This window comes from Hemitrygon akajei, chromosome 3 (assembly GCF_048418815.1).
Source record: "Hemitrygon akajei chromosome 3, sHemAka1.3, whole genome shotgun sequence".
NCBI lineage: Eukaryota > Metazoa > Chordata > Chondrichthyes > Myliobatiformes > Dasyatidae > Hemitrygon > Hemitrygon akajei.
The window spans coordinates 178,209,800-178,224,539 of record NC_133126.1 but is presented as its reverse complement, the minus strand read 5'-3'; the positions used below and the strand labels follow the sequence as shown (position 1 = coordinate 178,224,539).

The 14,740-nt window shown below is 39.7% G+C and overlaps 1 protein-coding gene across 1 annotated transcript in view; it reads left to right on the top strand.

Moving 5' to 3' along the window:
* Positions 1–14,078, top strand: part of rasa2 (RAS p21 protein activator 2) — a 173,631-nt gene extending 159,553 nt beyond the window's left edge. The window contains exons 20-24 of the mRNA XM_073041454.1: positions 7,026–7,108; positions 9,314–9,531; positions 11,399–11,502; positions 11,736–11,925; positions 12,282–14,078. Of these exons, the coding sequence (XP_072897555.1) occupies positions 7,026–7,108; positions 9,314–9,531; positions 11,399–11,502; positions 11,736–11,925; positions 12,282–12,306 (620 nt within the window). The 3' untranslated portion in view covers positions 12,307–14,078. The remainder of the gene's footprint in view (positions 1–7,025; positions 7,109–9,313; positions 9,532–11,398; positions 11,503–11,735; positions 11,926–12,281) is intronic.
* Positions 14,079–14,740: the final 662 nt, after the last annotated feature.

Genomic DNA, 14,740 nt, shown 5'->3' with positions numbered 1-14,740 from the left:
TGTATCCCACTCCAATAGTCTTTGATAACGGGGCATTCCCAGAAAATATGATAATGGTTTGCATTTTGATTTCCACAATTTCTCCAGTAAACAGGGAGGTTACTGTCATAATGGGATTTCTGTGAGAGTGGAATAAAATATCTTATCAAGTTTTTCCATCTGAACTCCCTCCATTTCTGTGAACTGGTACTCTTCCATTGATACCTCCATATTATTGTCCATTCTCCCTCAGATATAGTTATCTCTCCTTCTTTCTCCCATTTTGTTTTAATGTATGAAGTCGAATGTGTTTTAAGATTTGACAAACCCTTATACACACTTGAAATGATTCTACTACCATTATCTGAATTATATGCTCTTCTAAATAGCTCTATCAAACATGTTCTTGCCTTGGTTACAATTTTAACCGTCCTATTAACATATTGTCGCATCTGCAAATACCGATAAAAGTCTTGTTTTTCTAATAAGTGTTTCTCTTTAAGCATTTCAAAACTGAACAGTGTTCCTTCTTTCATTAAATTGCAAAGAACTGTTATTCCTTTAGCTGCCCAGTCCTTAAATCCAGTTTATTTGGCGTTAAATCCAAGTCATATGCACACCATTTAAGAATTGCAGTATCTCCCTCTAGCTTATATTCTTTTATAATAGTTTTCCATATTTTAAGAGTCCATTTCACCCATGGGCTATCAATAGTATTTATGCACCTTTGTAGGTTGTTGTCAGCCAAAATTGTATGGGGATGGGAAGTATCCCACCCTCAATATTTTTCCATTGAGCATCGTATGATGGGTTGCACCAACATATCACAGCTCTCGACTGTGCTGCAAAATAATAATCTCTAAGAGAAGGCAAGCCCCATCCCCCCTTTTCCTTGGCTAATTGTAAAGTTTTGAGACAAACTCTAGGCCTTTTGCCTTGCCAGATATACCTTGATAGCATTTTGTTCCATTCATTGAATTAATTTTGATTAATCTCTTTTGGTAGGGTCTGAAAGAGATATAATAGTCTGGGCAGTATATTCATTTTAATAGATTCAATCCTTGACTGAGACTAAAAAAAAGAATTAGGTTCCATCTTGTTAAATACCTTCCTTAATTTTTTTATATATAAGCTGATAATTGCATTCTGATAATGATGCCCAAATATTTGAAAGACTGTTTGCCATGCCCAGGGATATCTACTTTCAATTTCTCTTGGTGGGCTATAGTTATATGAAAGTAATTGGGTTTTATCTATGTTGATCTTGTATCCTGATAATTGACCATATTGTTCAAAGGATTGCATCAATTTAGGTAAAGAGTATGTTGGTGCCCTAGATAGATCAAAATGTCATCTGCATAGCAGGCCAATTTATGCTCTGTCCCTTTAATAGTAATTCCCCTGATATCTTCATTTCGTCTGATGTATTGAGCTAATGGTTCCAGATATAATGCGAAGAGTAGCGGTGACCATGCACAACCCTGCCTCGTGCCCCTTTCTTGGGTAAAATTATTTGATAAATATCCATTGATTTTAATCCTAACAGTAGGGTTGTCATATAGTGCCTGTATAGTTTTAATAATTGTGTCATGGAAACTAAATCTGTGTAAAACTCTGTAAAGAAAATTTCAATTAACTGAATCAAATGCCTTTTTAGTGCCCATGCTAATCACTATTGCTTCAAAGTATTAGTATTAGCCTAATATTAGTGGAAGGTTTTTAACAAGGTTCTTCATGGGGGATTATTGATCCACAAAGCCAGAAATAAGGTTAGCTTATATACTGACATAGATTGGGAATCAGCTATCAAGATAAACCTACGATTGGTACTCAGTGATTAGTAAGGTAACACAGGAAACTGTGCTTAGTCTCATTTTTTTCCTTCATCTATATTGACTATTTGGCTCGGGAATCTAATGACTTATTTCTAAATTTGCTGATGATGCATTGCTAGATAGGGTTGTAAGCATTTAGTAAGTTGTAAAAGAAAATGAAAATGCTTTTACAATAGTGTAACCTCAGTGACAGTGATTTTGGATGTTCTGATTTTGTTTTGTATTTGGAAACGGTCAGTATATTTTCTGTCTTAAAAGGTCCTGAAAATCATCAACTGATTTCATGAAGATTTTTTCCACTAAATTTAAACAAAATCTTTGAGTCATAGAACATGACAACCCAGAAACAGTTCCTTCAGCCCTATAGTCTGTACTGAACCTTTTAATCTGCCTAGTCCCAGACCATAGCCCTCCATACCCAGCTCATTCATGTACCTATCCAAATTTCTCTTGTGTTGAAAGCAGCCCCACATCCAGCATTTGTGCCAACAGATCATTTCACACTCACCACCCTCTAAGTGAAGAAATTCCCCCTTCATTGCCCTTAAGCATTTCACCTTTCACCCTTTACCCATGACCTCTGGAAGAAAGAAAAGGAGGGAGGAGCACCAGAGAGAGGAGATGGGCAGGCAAGGAGATAAGGTGAGAGAGGGAGAAAAGGGGATGGGAAATTGTGAGGGGGTGGCGTGGGGTCATTACTGGAAGTTCGAGAAATCGATGTTCGTGCCATCAGATTGGAGGCTACCCAAACAGAATACAAGGTGTGTTCCTCCAACTTAAGTGTGGCCTCATCACGACAGTGGAGGAGGACATGGATAGACATATTGGAATGGAAATGTGAAGTGGAATTAAAACGGGTGGCCACTCGGAGATCCGCTTGTTCTGGCAGACGGAGCGTAGGTGCTCGGTGAAGTGGTCTTCTAATCTGCGTTGGGTCTCACTGATGTACAGGAAGCCACACCGGGAGCACCGGACACAGTATATAACCTCAACAGACTTGCAGGTGAAGTGCTGCCTCACCTGGAAGGTCTGTTACGACCCTGAATAGTAGTGAGGGAGAAGGTGTAGAGGCAGATGTAGCACTTGTTCTGCTTATAAGTGCCAGGAGGGAGATCACTGGGGAGGGACGAATAGTCAAGGGAGTCACGTAGGGAAAATGTGGGGGAGGGAAAGATGTTCTTGGTGGTGGAATCCCCATATGTCTATCCATGGCCTCTCTCACCTTATCTCCTTGTCCACCCATGCCTCCTTCTTGTGCTCCTCTCCCCTTTTCTTTCTTCTATGGCCTTCTGTCTCTTTTACCAATTTACCTCCCAACTCTTTAGTTCATCTCCTCCTCCTTCAGGTTTCACCAATCACCTTATGTTTCCCCACTCCCCCCACCTAACTCTACTCCTCAGCTTTTTTTCTCCAGCCCTGCCCAAGGGTTTCAGCCTAAAACGTTGACTGTACTCTTTTGCTAGATGCTGCATAGCCTGCTGAGTTCCTCCAGCATTTTGTGTGTTGCTTGGATTTCTGGCATCTGTAGATTTTCTCTTGTTTGCAATCCCAACTCCTGCACTCAATGCATTGATTTATGAAAGTTAGTGTGCCTAAAGCTGTCTTCATGACCCTAATTACCTGTGATGCCACTTTCAAGGAATTATGGATCTGTATTCCCAGATCCCTCTGTTCTCCAACTCTCCTCTGTGGCCTATCTCACTGTCTAAGACCTACCCTGCTTGATCTCCCAAAGTGCAACACCTCACACTTGTCTATATTAAAATCCATCTGCTTTTTTTCTGCCCTTTTTGTTTCAGATCCCACTCCAAGCTTTGATAGTCTTCCTTGGTGTCCGTTGCACCTCCAATCTAGGTGTCATCCACAAATTTGCTAATCTGGTGCACCACATTATCATCCAGTCTATTGATGTAGATGTGAAACAACAACAAACCCAGCACCAATCCCTGCAGCACACCAGTAGTCACAGGCCTCCAGTCAGAGAGGCAACCATCTACAACCACTCTCTGGCTTCTTCTGCGTAGTCACTGTCTAATCCAATGTACTACATCATCTTGAATGCCAGGCCTTCTTGACCAATCCCCCATGTGGGACCTTGTCAAAGGTCTTGCTAAAGTACATATAGACAACATCCACTGCCTTGCTTTCATCAGCTTTCCTGGTAACTTCTCAAAACTATAGGATTAGTTAGACACGACTTACCACACACAGAGCCATATTGACCCTGACTATTGGTAGTCAGACCCTGCCTATCCAAATACTTGTATATCCAGTCCTTTAGAATACCTTGCAATAACTTTCCTACTACTTCTGTCAGGTTCACCGGCCTATAATTTCCTTGCTTATTCTTAGAGCCTTTCTTAAACAATGGAACAAAATTGGGTATCCACTGGTCCTCCAACACCTCACTCATGAACAGGGATGTTTTAAATATCTTTGCTAGGGTCCTGGCAATTTCTGCACTAGCCTTCCACGGGTCCAAGGGAATATATTGTCAGGCCGTGGGGATTTATCCACCCTATCTTGCCTCAAGACAGCAAACATCTCCTCTGTAATTTCAATAGGGTTCATGACCTCGCTGCTACATTGTCTCACATCTATGGGCTTTGTCTATCTCTCAAATAGATGCAGGTGCAAAAAAATCCATTTAAATTCTCCCCAATCTCTTTTGGCTCCACGCGATTCCCATTCTGATCTTCCAGAGGACCAATTTTGTCCCTTGTTATCCTTTTGCTCTTAATATAACTGTAGAAGCCCTCGGGATTCTCTTGCAAACTCGTCTTTTTTTTTCAGCCCTCCTGATTTTCTTATGTGTTCTCCCGCATTTCTTGTACTCAAATACCCCATTTTTTCCTGCTTATATTTGCTATGCACCACCTTTCCTTTTTCTTAATCAGGCCCTCAATATCTCTTGAAAACCAAGGTTCCATAAATCTGTTATCCTTGCCTTTTATTCTGACAGGAACATATGAAGTCTGTACTCTCAAAATTTCACTTTTGAAGGCCTCCCACTTGCCAGATATACCTTTGCCAGGAAACAGCCTATCCCAGTGCACACTTGCCAGATCCTTTCTGATACCGTAAAAATTGGCCTTTCTCCAATTTAGAATCTCAACTTGAGGACCAGATCTATTCTTTTCCATAAATAGCTTGAAACTAAATGGCATTGTGATCACTAGATGTAAAGTGTTGCCCCATACAAACTTCTGTCACCTGCCCTGACTCATTTCCTAGTAGAAGATCTGGTCTCATGCTCTCTCTGGTTGGGACCTCTCTGTACTAGTTAAGGAAACTTTCCGGAACACATTTGACCAACTCTTTCCCATCTAGCCCTTTTACAGTATGGGAGTCCCAGTCAATATGAGAAAAGTTAAAGTCACCTACCATCACAAATTGTGTTTCTTGCAACAGTCTGTGAACTCTCTACAAATGTGCTTCTCTAAATCCCACGGACTGTTGGGTGGTCTGTGATATAATCCCATTAACATGACCATACTTTCTTATTGCTCATTTCTACCCATAAAGCCTCAGTAGATGTGGGCTGCACTATGTCCTGACTGAGCACTACCATAACTTTTACCCTGACTAGTAATGCCACCCCTCCTGCTCTATCATGTCTAAAAGAACAGAACCCCAGAAGATTGGGCTGCCAGTCCTGCCCCTCCTGCAAGTAAGTCTCACTAATAGCTGCAATATCATACCAATCCATGCCCTAAGCCCATCTGCCTTTCTTACAATTGCATTGAAATTCTGTATTTGCAGCTCAGAACATAAGTTCCACCATGATCAACCTTTTGATTTCTGACCTTTTATGTGGGCTTAACAATATCTTTGTCCACAACCACTCCATTATCTGATTTGGCACCCTGGTTCCAATCCCCAGCCACTCTAGTTTAAACCCCTGCCTCCAGTGTAACACCAGCAAAGTTTCCCACCTAGATATTAGTCCTCCTCCAGTTCAGGTGTAAACCATCCCTTCTGTACCAGTCCCACCTTCCCTGGAAGAGAGCCCAATGATCCAAAAATCTAAAGCTCTCCCTTGTGCCCCAACTCCTCAGCCACGTGATAAACTATGATTTTCCTATTTTTGGCCTTACTAGCTTGTAGCACGGGTAGTAATCCTGAGATTACAACCCTGGAGGTCCTGTCCTTTGACTTAGCACCTAACTCAATGAACTCACTTTGCAGGACCTCATCACCTATTCTAACCATGACATTAGTACCGATGTGGACCACGACCTCTGGCTACACTTAAGAGTGCTGTGGACATTATCTGAGATGTTCCTGATCTTGGTACCCAGTAGGCAACAAACTGTCCAGGAATCTTATTCTCATCCACAGAATCTCCTTTCTGTTGCACTAACCAATGAATCTCTTATCACTACAGGTCGTCTCTTCTCTCCCCCTTTCCTTCTGAGCCACAGTGCTAGACTCAGTGCCAGAGACCTAACTGTTATGAGTTTCCTCTGCTAGGTCATCCAAAGCTTTTGTTGAGGGGGGTCAGCCACAGGGTACTTTGCCCCTCCAGATGGTCACCCAATTACCTGTCTCCTGCACCTTGGTTGTAACTACCTCCCTGTATATCAACACCTGTTTATCAGCACCTCAGCCTTCCAAGTGATCCAGAGTTCATCCAGTTCCAGCTCCAACTACATGTTCCATTAGAAGCTCCAGATGGATGCAGTTCTTGCAGTTGTAGTTATCAGGGACAAGTCTCCCTGCCTTCCCACGTCCTGCAAGAGGAGCATTGCACTATCCTGTCTGGCATCCCCACTGTTCTAAATGTGTAATAAGAAAGCCTCTTCTCACCCACCCGACCCCCAATACTGGCCCACTGTGCTTACCCTAACTTCTTTTTATTGGACTTTGCCAAATGCCTAATTAAGTGCAATCCATTGTCTCTTCGGAACTATGACGTTCAAAATGTGTTGACTGCCACCGCTTGCTTCTTTTTAACTCATGCCATGGAGTTTTACTCCCACCTAGGGGAAGCTTTGGTGTAACATCTCATCTGAAAAACCGCACTTCTGATTGTATGGCATTCATTTCTTGTGCACTAATATCGTGTGAGCAGGGTTCAAGTACCTTGATCTTCTTAGGTTGAAGTGAGCAAGCAGGAACTGAGTCACAAGGCCACTACATTATCGTACTGTTTTTTTTTCAAAGGTCTATGGTTGAACCTTAACTGCACTTGTAAATCTTTCTTAACAGGTAAAGACCCCTTGTACGGCATTCTGATTAAGAATATTATTGCAGTTGAGAAAGTTGAAGAAAGATGCTTCAACAGAAAAAATGTAAGTAACAATGAGATTCTAAATTAGGTTGTGGAAATACATATGATTAGACAATGTTTTGGTTCCCTTTAACATATGTACATGGAAACTACTGGAACCACTTTGGCAATACATGCATCACCTTTGGGAACATTAGCAAAGCTGCCAGTTCCCCATGGTGATTATATCAGCATCAAGTCCTGTATTTGCTGACAGCATTTCCATAATTGGCAGTTGTCTGTACTTGCTACACTTCAAGTGGAAAGTTCAGTATAGTTTTCTTGTAAGAATAAAAGCTCAAATATTCTGGAAAAATTGATTAAGGAATAGCTGGGAGTCATTTTAATATTATTTAACCCCCTTTTCATCCATTCTAATTGAATTATCTCTGGAAAAAGCACAGCATCATTTTAGTTACACTAAATGTTTCCAGGCCTCTCTTTTGGTATTCCAACTATGGCCAAAAATAATAAGTATAGATTTGCTATTGTTTACATTATCCATTCTTTTCCTCCTATTATGTAAAGGTTAAGGCTTTATGCTTCTTTTCAGTTTAAGCAGGCTCCAGTTTTAAGGACTTGTGTATGTGATTTTCATTACCCTTTTGAAGCATTCCATTACTATGAATTGATATGACCTCTCTTTACCTCCTCTGATGCCACTTATACAGTGATAGTTATTTTGATAGATGAAAATAGTAGAATATGTTTACATTCTCTTGTGTGTGAGTTTCCTTAATTCAGTAAATAACGGTGGTAGTTTTCTCAGTCTGGTGAAGGGATATTGGAATGCTGTTAGGTGTGGGCGGTGGGGTCAGGATTTTAATCTACTTTACTTTATTGTCAGCAATAAATTGATACTCGAGTGTACAATCAATCTAACTATTGAGTTGGAAAAGAAGAATATTTGCAAGTTGAGAATGTGGAAGCCAGAAAAGAAATTGCTGGTGCTTGTCCAGATCTGTGATCATTAACCATGGTAATGTTATTCAAAGTTAAGGAAGGAAGTCTCACTTCGGTTTGTCAGAAATGTTACTTACCATTTATTAGTCCACGCCTTAGTGTTAGGCACAAAAATATCTTTATCTGAAGAACCTGCAGGGGATCGGATGATGGGAATCAGGCTTCTTAACATTGACATATGTTGTAAAATTTGCTGTTTTATGGCAGCAGTATATTGCAACACTTAAAATTTGCTATGTCAGAAAATGAGTAAAGCAAAATTGGCAAAATGATGTAGTATTCATAGTTTCATGGGCTGTTCAGAAATGTAATGGTGGAGGGAAAGAAGCTTCTTACAATATTGAGTGGGTCTTCAGATTCCTGTACCATGTCCCTGATGGTCATTATGAGAAGAGGGAATGGCCCAGATGGTAGGGGTCTTTAATGATGTATGCTGCCACCTTGAAGCAACACCTCTTGAATATGACCTCAATGACAGGAATGGTTGTGCTCATGATAGAGCCCTCTGCAGTCTCTTTCAATCCTGAGTTTTGGAGCATCCATACAACCTATGATGCAACCAGTCACAATGCCTTCTACCATACGTGTGTAGACATGTCATGGGTGACGTGCCAAATCTCCGCAAACTCCCAATGAAGTAGAGCCACTCGTGCTTGCATCATTGTGATAGGTCTTGTGTTGATACCCTGAAACTTGAATGTGCATGCACTTTCCAGCGCTGACCCCTGATCGAGGACTGCTGTGTGTTTTCCCAACTTTCTTTTAAATTTGTCTCTTGCTTTTTTACAGCATATTGTTTTAATGAAATACCATTTGGTCCTATCAATGATTCTTATGGTTGGGAATATCACAATTCACATCTCTAGTCCAATAAGTATCTATTCTTCTTTGATTTAAGTAAGATTTTGTTTGAACATTGTTGAAGTTGAGGTCTTTCCCTAAACCATACATTTTATGTTTTGGTGTAAAATGTCAAGCATTGCATGCTTTCAATTAATCCACACAAAATTATCTTATCCTTTCAATCAAAACTTTCATCTGATTTTGATTCCTTGCATGATATACCAATGTCAGGTTTACTAGCTTGCATACTGTACTTCTTGCAAAAATCCATCTGGTCAATTTAAACAGGTTAATTTGTTGTATTCAGGGGGTTATAGGAGCAGTGCAAATATCACTCAGAGTTCTCATCCCAACCATTTTCACTCAAAAGTTAAAAGCCATTTTGCTCAACAGTAAACATTCAATTTTTTTTTGCTTTTAGATGTTTCAAATTCTCATCGTGGACAGACCTGAAAGACCCCTTTATATTCAGGCTAGTAACTGTGTGGAAGCTAATGAATGGGTTGAAATAATCACCAGACTGAGCCGTTGCAATCATAAGAGGCTACACGTTTACCATCCTTGTGCTTTTCTATCTGGAAGCTGGATATGCTGCAAAAATACAGATGAAAAAGCAGCTGGATGCACCAACTGCACTGGGTGAGTCGGTATATTTAAGTGAAGAGGGATTTGCACCTATTTCTTCCAAATCCCGCAAGTCCGCTCTCACTCATCCCCAGTAGCCTCTGCATTCAACATAGTATCCTTCACCACTTGTGCCAGCTCATACAGGATCCCATACCAATCACATCATCTCCTCTCCCCCACTTTCTGCCTTCTGCAAGGATCACTCTTCCCCTTCATGCTCTTGCTCTTCCTGGCACTTACCCCTAAAACTGTAGGAAGTGCAGCAAATGTCCTTACACCACCTCCTTGGGACCTAAACAGCCCTGCCAAGTGAGGCAGAGATTCAAGGGCATCTCCTCTAACTTGTTTTTTGTTTGTTTAGTGCTCTGATATGATATGCCCCATGTTAATGAGAACAAGCTTAGACCAGGTGACCAATCTGCAGGGCAACTGCTCTTTGCAATGGCTATTTTGAACTTGTATTTGCATGTCATGTTACCTCCCCTTACCATCTGCAACTCCTACCCACCTGTGTGTCTTCAGCCTTCTCAGGAGGTACCTGGCACCATACTGCCCTGGCGAGGCCAGATACAAACCAAAGGTGTAGTACCTCTTTTTTTTGCCTACAGCCTACGTTGAATTTTTGAGTTTAAGATAACCCATTCCCCTGAGTTCCTTTCTACACCCACCAGTCAACCCAGGATGTCTCTCCCTTTGATTACCTTTTCCAACCCTCTCCCCACAATCCTTTTGCATTACCTAGACTCATCACACCCATAATTCCATCTGTCCCATCATCCCCATACCTGTCTACTTAGGTTTCTTCTCCCTTAGATTATCTTTCATATCCCCTTCCTTGGCAGGTTTTATCTGCCCATAATCCCTCCCTTTTCTAGTCCCATCATCATCTATGAGGCTCTGTCTCAACATTGCTCCCTACACCTTCCCATCACCCACTTGGCTTCTGCCTATCGTCCTCTACCTACCCCTCCCAGCCCCTTGTTTGGTTCCACCTGTCACCTGTTAGCCAAAGTTTCACCCTTCTCTTTCACTTCTATAAACTGGTTATCTTTCCTCTAGACCAAGGGTTCCCAACTTGGGGTCCACGGACCCCTTACTTAATGGTATTGGGCCATGACATTAAAAAAAAGATTGAGAACCCCTGCTCTAAACCCTGTCTTGATGCAGTGTCCTGACCTGAAATGTCAATTATCCCAGTGCCTCCACAGATGTTGCTTGACCCAGAGTTCTTCTGCAAGTATTTTTGCTCCATATTCCAGCACCTGAAGTCTCTTGTCCCCATTGATTTATTTGTATTGGTTTCAGTTTGACAAATAGTATTTGTTTCTTACAAATACTTCCCTGTACTTTGGGAAACCAAATGCAGATAAAATGAATTCTACAGAATTGTTAAGTTCACAACATAGGCTTCAATTTGCCTGTTGCTTTAATTCTCTAAAATCTACTTCTGAATTCTTGCACTGTACATTTCCATAGTTTGGATAAGAGCTCCTCTTCACTGATATCCTATGGCCTACCAGTTCCACCATTTAGTTAAACTATTTTAGATAATTCTGTCAATCCCATTTGCAACTAGTATTTCTCTCTGATTTTCTGTAGTATCCCTCTAGTTTCTCCACGCAATTGCATATCTTCTCCTTCATTTTTCACTCCCAATCTCCAAAGCTCCCACCACATGAAAAAAATTATCTTGATCTTAAAATAAGTTTCTACTTTTCTGTTTCTAAAGATGGAGAACTAATCTGAAACATTCATGCCATTTTTCTTTTTTGTTCTCAGATGCTCTGTAATTGCCTAGCATTTTCAATATTTTCTGTTTTATATATTTAAAACCTATTTATTTTCTTGTTATTAATACTGTTTATTACTTTACCTTCAGAGGTTCTCCAGCAAATATTCAGCTGGCCATTGACTGTGACCGAGAAGCTGAGAGAATATTTTCATTATTCCAAGCCAACCGGCCCAGGCTGCAAAAAATGGAGGGTAAGTTTTCAGGATTCTAAAGTACTCTAAACTCAACTAGTTTCATGCCCCAAAATTTCTTTAAGTGTACATACAAAACTTAAAAGCACATTCTCAATGTAATTCATAACAATTTCTTTGTTAACAAGGAACAGTTTCAATAAGAGACAGCTAAAGGCACTTGGATGAAGTGAAATTAAATGAAACTCAGCTGATATTGACTGCTTTAATGCTGTGGTGTGCTTTCTCTGCAGATGCATGTGGCAGCATAGATGTGTATCAAGGTCCTCAAAAAGAGCAAGATGAATATTCCCATTTTACAATTCAAGACTCAAGAGTTACCTTTAAAACACTTCAGCAAATAACTGTAGTTGTGCAAGAGTTGGCTAAATTTCATGAGCAGTACAGAATTAAGAGGTCAACTCATGCTGAATATGGGAGCAAGTAAGTATTAGTTTAATCTGCCATGGTATCAGTGCAGGTTCAAATCTTTCAACCGTTCAAATCTCTTAACTTGTCTGAGGGTCTGAGGAGCCATAGGTGGGATTGAATTTGTTACTGGCTTCACATGTCATCCGATCTTACTTTGACTTCAGTGCAAAACAGAAGGTGTTTTGATGTACCACTTCATTATCCTTTCATTCTTAGAATTTGTTCAGTGGTGATGTCTAAACAAAATTTAAAATTATTTTAAAAATCTGATGTGGGATTGTCCCTTTTTGCGATGGTGGTAGAAATTCTTCACAAAACAGCATTAAGAGATTTTAGTGTATATTCACTCACTTTGTTTTTGGTTACAGAGAAAATCCAATTGGAGCAAAATAATCCCAGTGGAAATGCAGGATCTGGAAGCTGCTGGAGCTCTGAAATTAATGTTTTTCTTCACTATGCTGGTGTCTTAAGGACACAAGCCTTCAGTAGATAAATGAAATGTTTTATTGAAGGTGTACATTTATGTGGTCCACAAAAGTGAACTGATGTTGATGCACTTTAATCTCCTGAACTTTTCCCAGGTGATATTAATTTATAATTTTTTTTTAAAGACTAATATCTGTTTTTTTTTTAATCTATTGAACATTCCATTTGGTCATAACATGGTTATTCATCGAAAGCTGTTCTGTGAATTCCATTTCATTTTTTGGACCATTTGACATTTGATGATCTTAATTTTTTTTTAATATCCTCCAAGTTTTAAAAATGAATAAACTGAGAGTGAAGGGTATTAAATACTTGTTTTAATGTTCCAGTAAGGTCATCTTCATTTCCAAAATCATTCATGGTACTTTCCCTAGTACAAGGATTGCCCTGCTGTTACACTTGTATTCCTTGTGTATTGAGTCTAGACCATATTCTTCTGAAATGGCCTATGAGCAAGTTAAGGTCTGGCATTCCCTGTATCTGCTGCTTTTCAGAACTGAACATATCAAATGGTTCCTATCATCTCATACAGCTTTAATAAATACTTGAATAGTCAAAAGTCTCAAGACCATAATAGCTTTTAAATGTTGTAGTCCTAAATAATAAGTGGAGGGGGTAGTCAGTATTTCATATTGTAATGAAATCTTAATTACAAAATAACATTTCCAAAGAAATCGGTACTAATGATGGGAGGAATCTGGTTTGTAATATTTTAGGTAAATTATGCAACAGCACAGAGAAAAAAAATCCTGAAGTAATCTCTCCTAACCAACAGCAATTTGCTTGTTTTAATTGGCAGTGATAGAATACAATTCTGCATCATTCTAGTATATAACTTCCTTTTCCAAAGGAAAATAACTGCTTTTTAATTTGGTTCATTGCTTGCTGTTAAAACGATTTCCCACTGGCTCAAAGAATTTTGTTTTCTTGATTCCTTGTTGGCAGTTGATTTCACCTGTGTTTGTTTGGGGGGGCTGTGGATCCTTCAAACATGTTCAAACTAAAGCTATAAGCAGCTACCTACAACTCTAGTTAAATATTGCACTAGTTGGTACTTTCATCATCTCACTTTTGGCAGATCCTCAAAGCAATTGAATACTTCCTCTCAAATACCCAAATATTGGAGATTAGTAATAACGACTGTTTAAAGGAGGTATGGTGGGTGAGAGAAGTCAAGTTGTTGTTATTCTTTGAACAGTTGTTAACCCTGTTTTGGAAAACAGCAGCTTTGGACCATGTTTTGTTCTAGGTTGACTCCCTGGAATTGTTACTTCCCCCCTCCCCCACCCTAATGAGAATTAGTTTACAATGTAAAATAAGAAGACAACAAGATAAATTATCTTGTGTTCCTGATTCTCAGCACTGATAGGAAATTCAAAAGATGAAAGAATGTGATTGATTGCTGCCAGATGAATTAAGATTAACCATTATATAAAACAATTTGGTACATGATTAGCCATTTTACAAAGTCTATTTTGTATTTTGATGTCTATACTCTTCAAGAACAATAATGTTTTATTGTATATGTTGATAAGCCACACTGTTGTATTATATTGTACATTGGCTTTACTCATTTTTTAAGAAACGCACTGTTTAACTGCATGCTAGTGTTTTAGAAATGTATTTTTATTTAAATTTTATTTTCTTATCAAAACATTAAACCAAATTTGAATCCTGTACTACAGTTGTATCATTTGTATATAATTTTAGAGATTTCTGAGGAAAGTATTTATGTATTTTCAGTCAACATCTAATTGCGTTTTAGTTTTTGAGTGCATTCTACATCATTCTATTGTACGACAAGATAGAAAGAACATGATACCTAATGAATAAACTCTTCTTGAGCTTCCAGCCAGGTACTGGTATCAATTATAACAGGTTCTGATGACAAATTCTGCCATCTGGCCTCAAATTTACCTGGTCCATTTCCGACACCTCATTCCCCTTTCTGGATCTCTCAGTCTCTACTCTGGAGACAGCTTATCTGCTGATGTCTATTATAAACCCACTAACTCTCACAACTACCTGGATTATACCTCTTCCTACCCTGTTGCTTGTTAAAATGCCATCCTTTCTCTCAGTTCTTCCGTCTCGTGTCTGCGGCATCTGCTCTCAGGATGAGGCCTTTCATTCCAGAACTAAGGAGATGTCCTCTTTCTTCAAAGAAAAGGGCTTCCCCTTTCCACCATCAATGCTACCCATAACCGCATCACTTGCATTTCACGGACCGTCTGTCCTCACCCCACCCTTCCGCCATCCCACCAGCGATTGGGTTCCTCTTGTCCTTACCTGCCACACCACCAGCCTCAACATCCAGTGCATAGTCCTCCATAACTTCCAC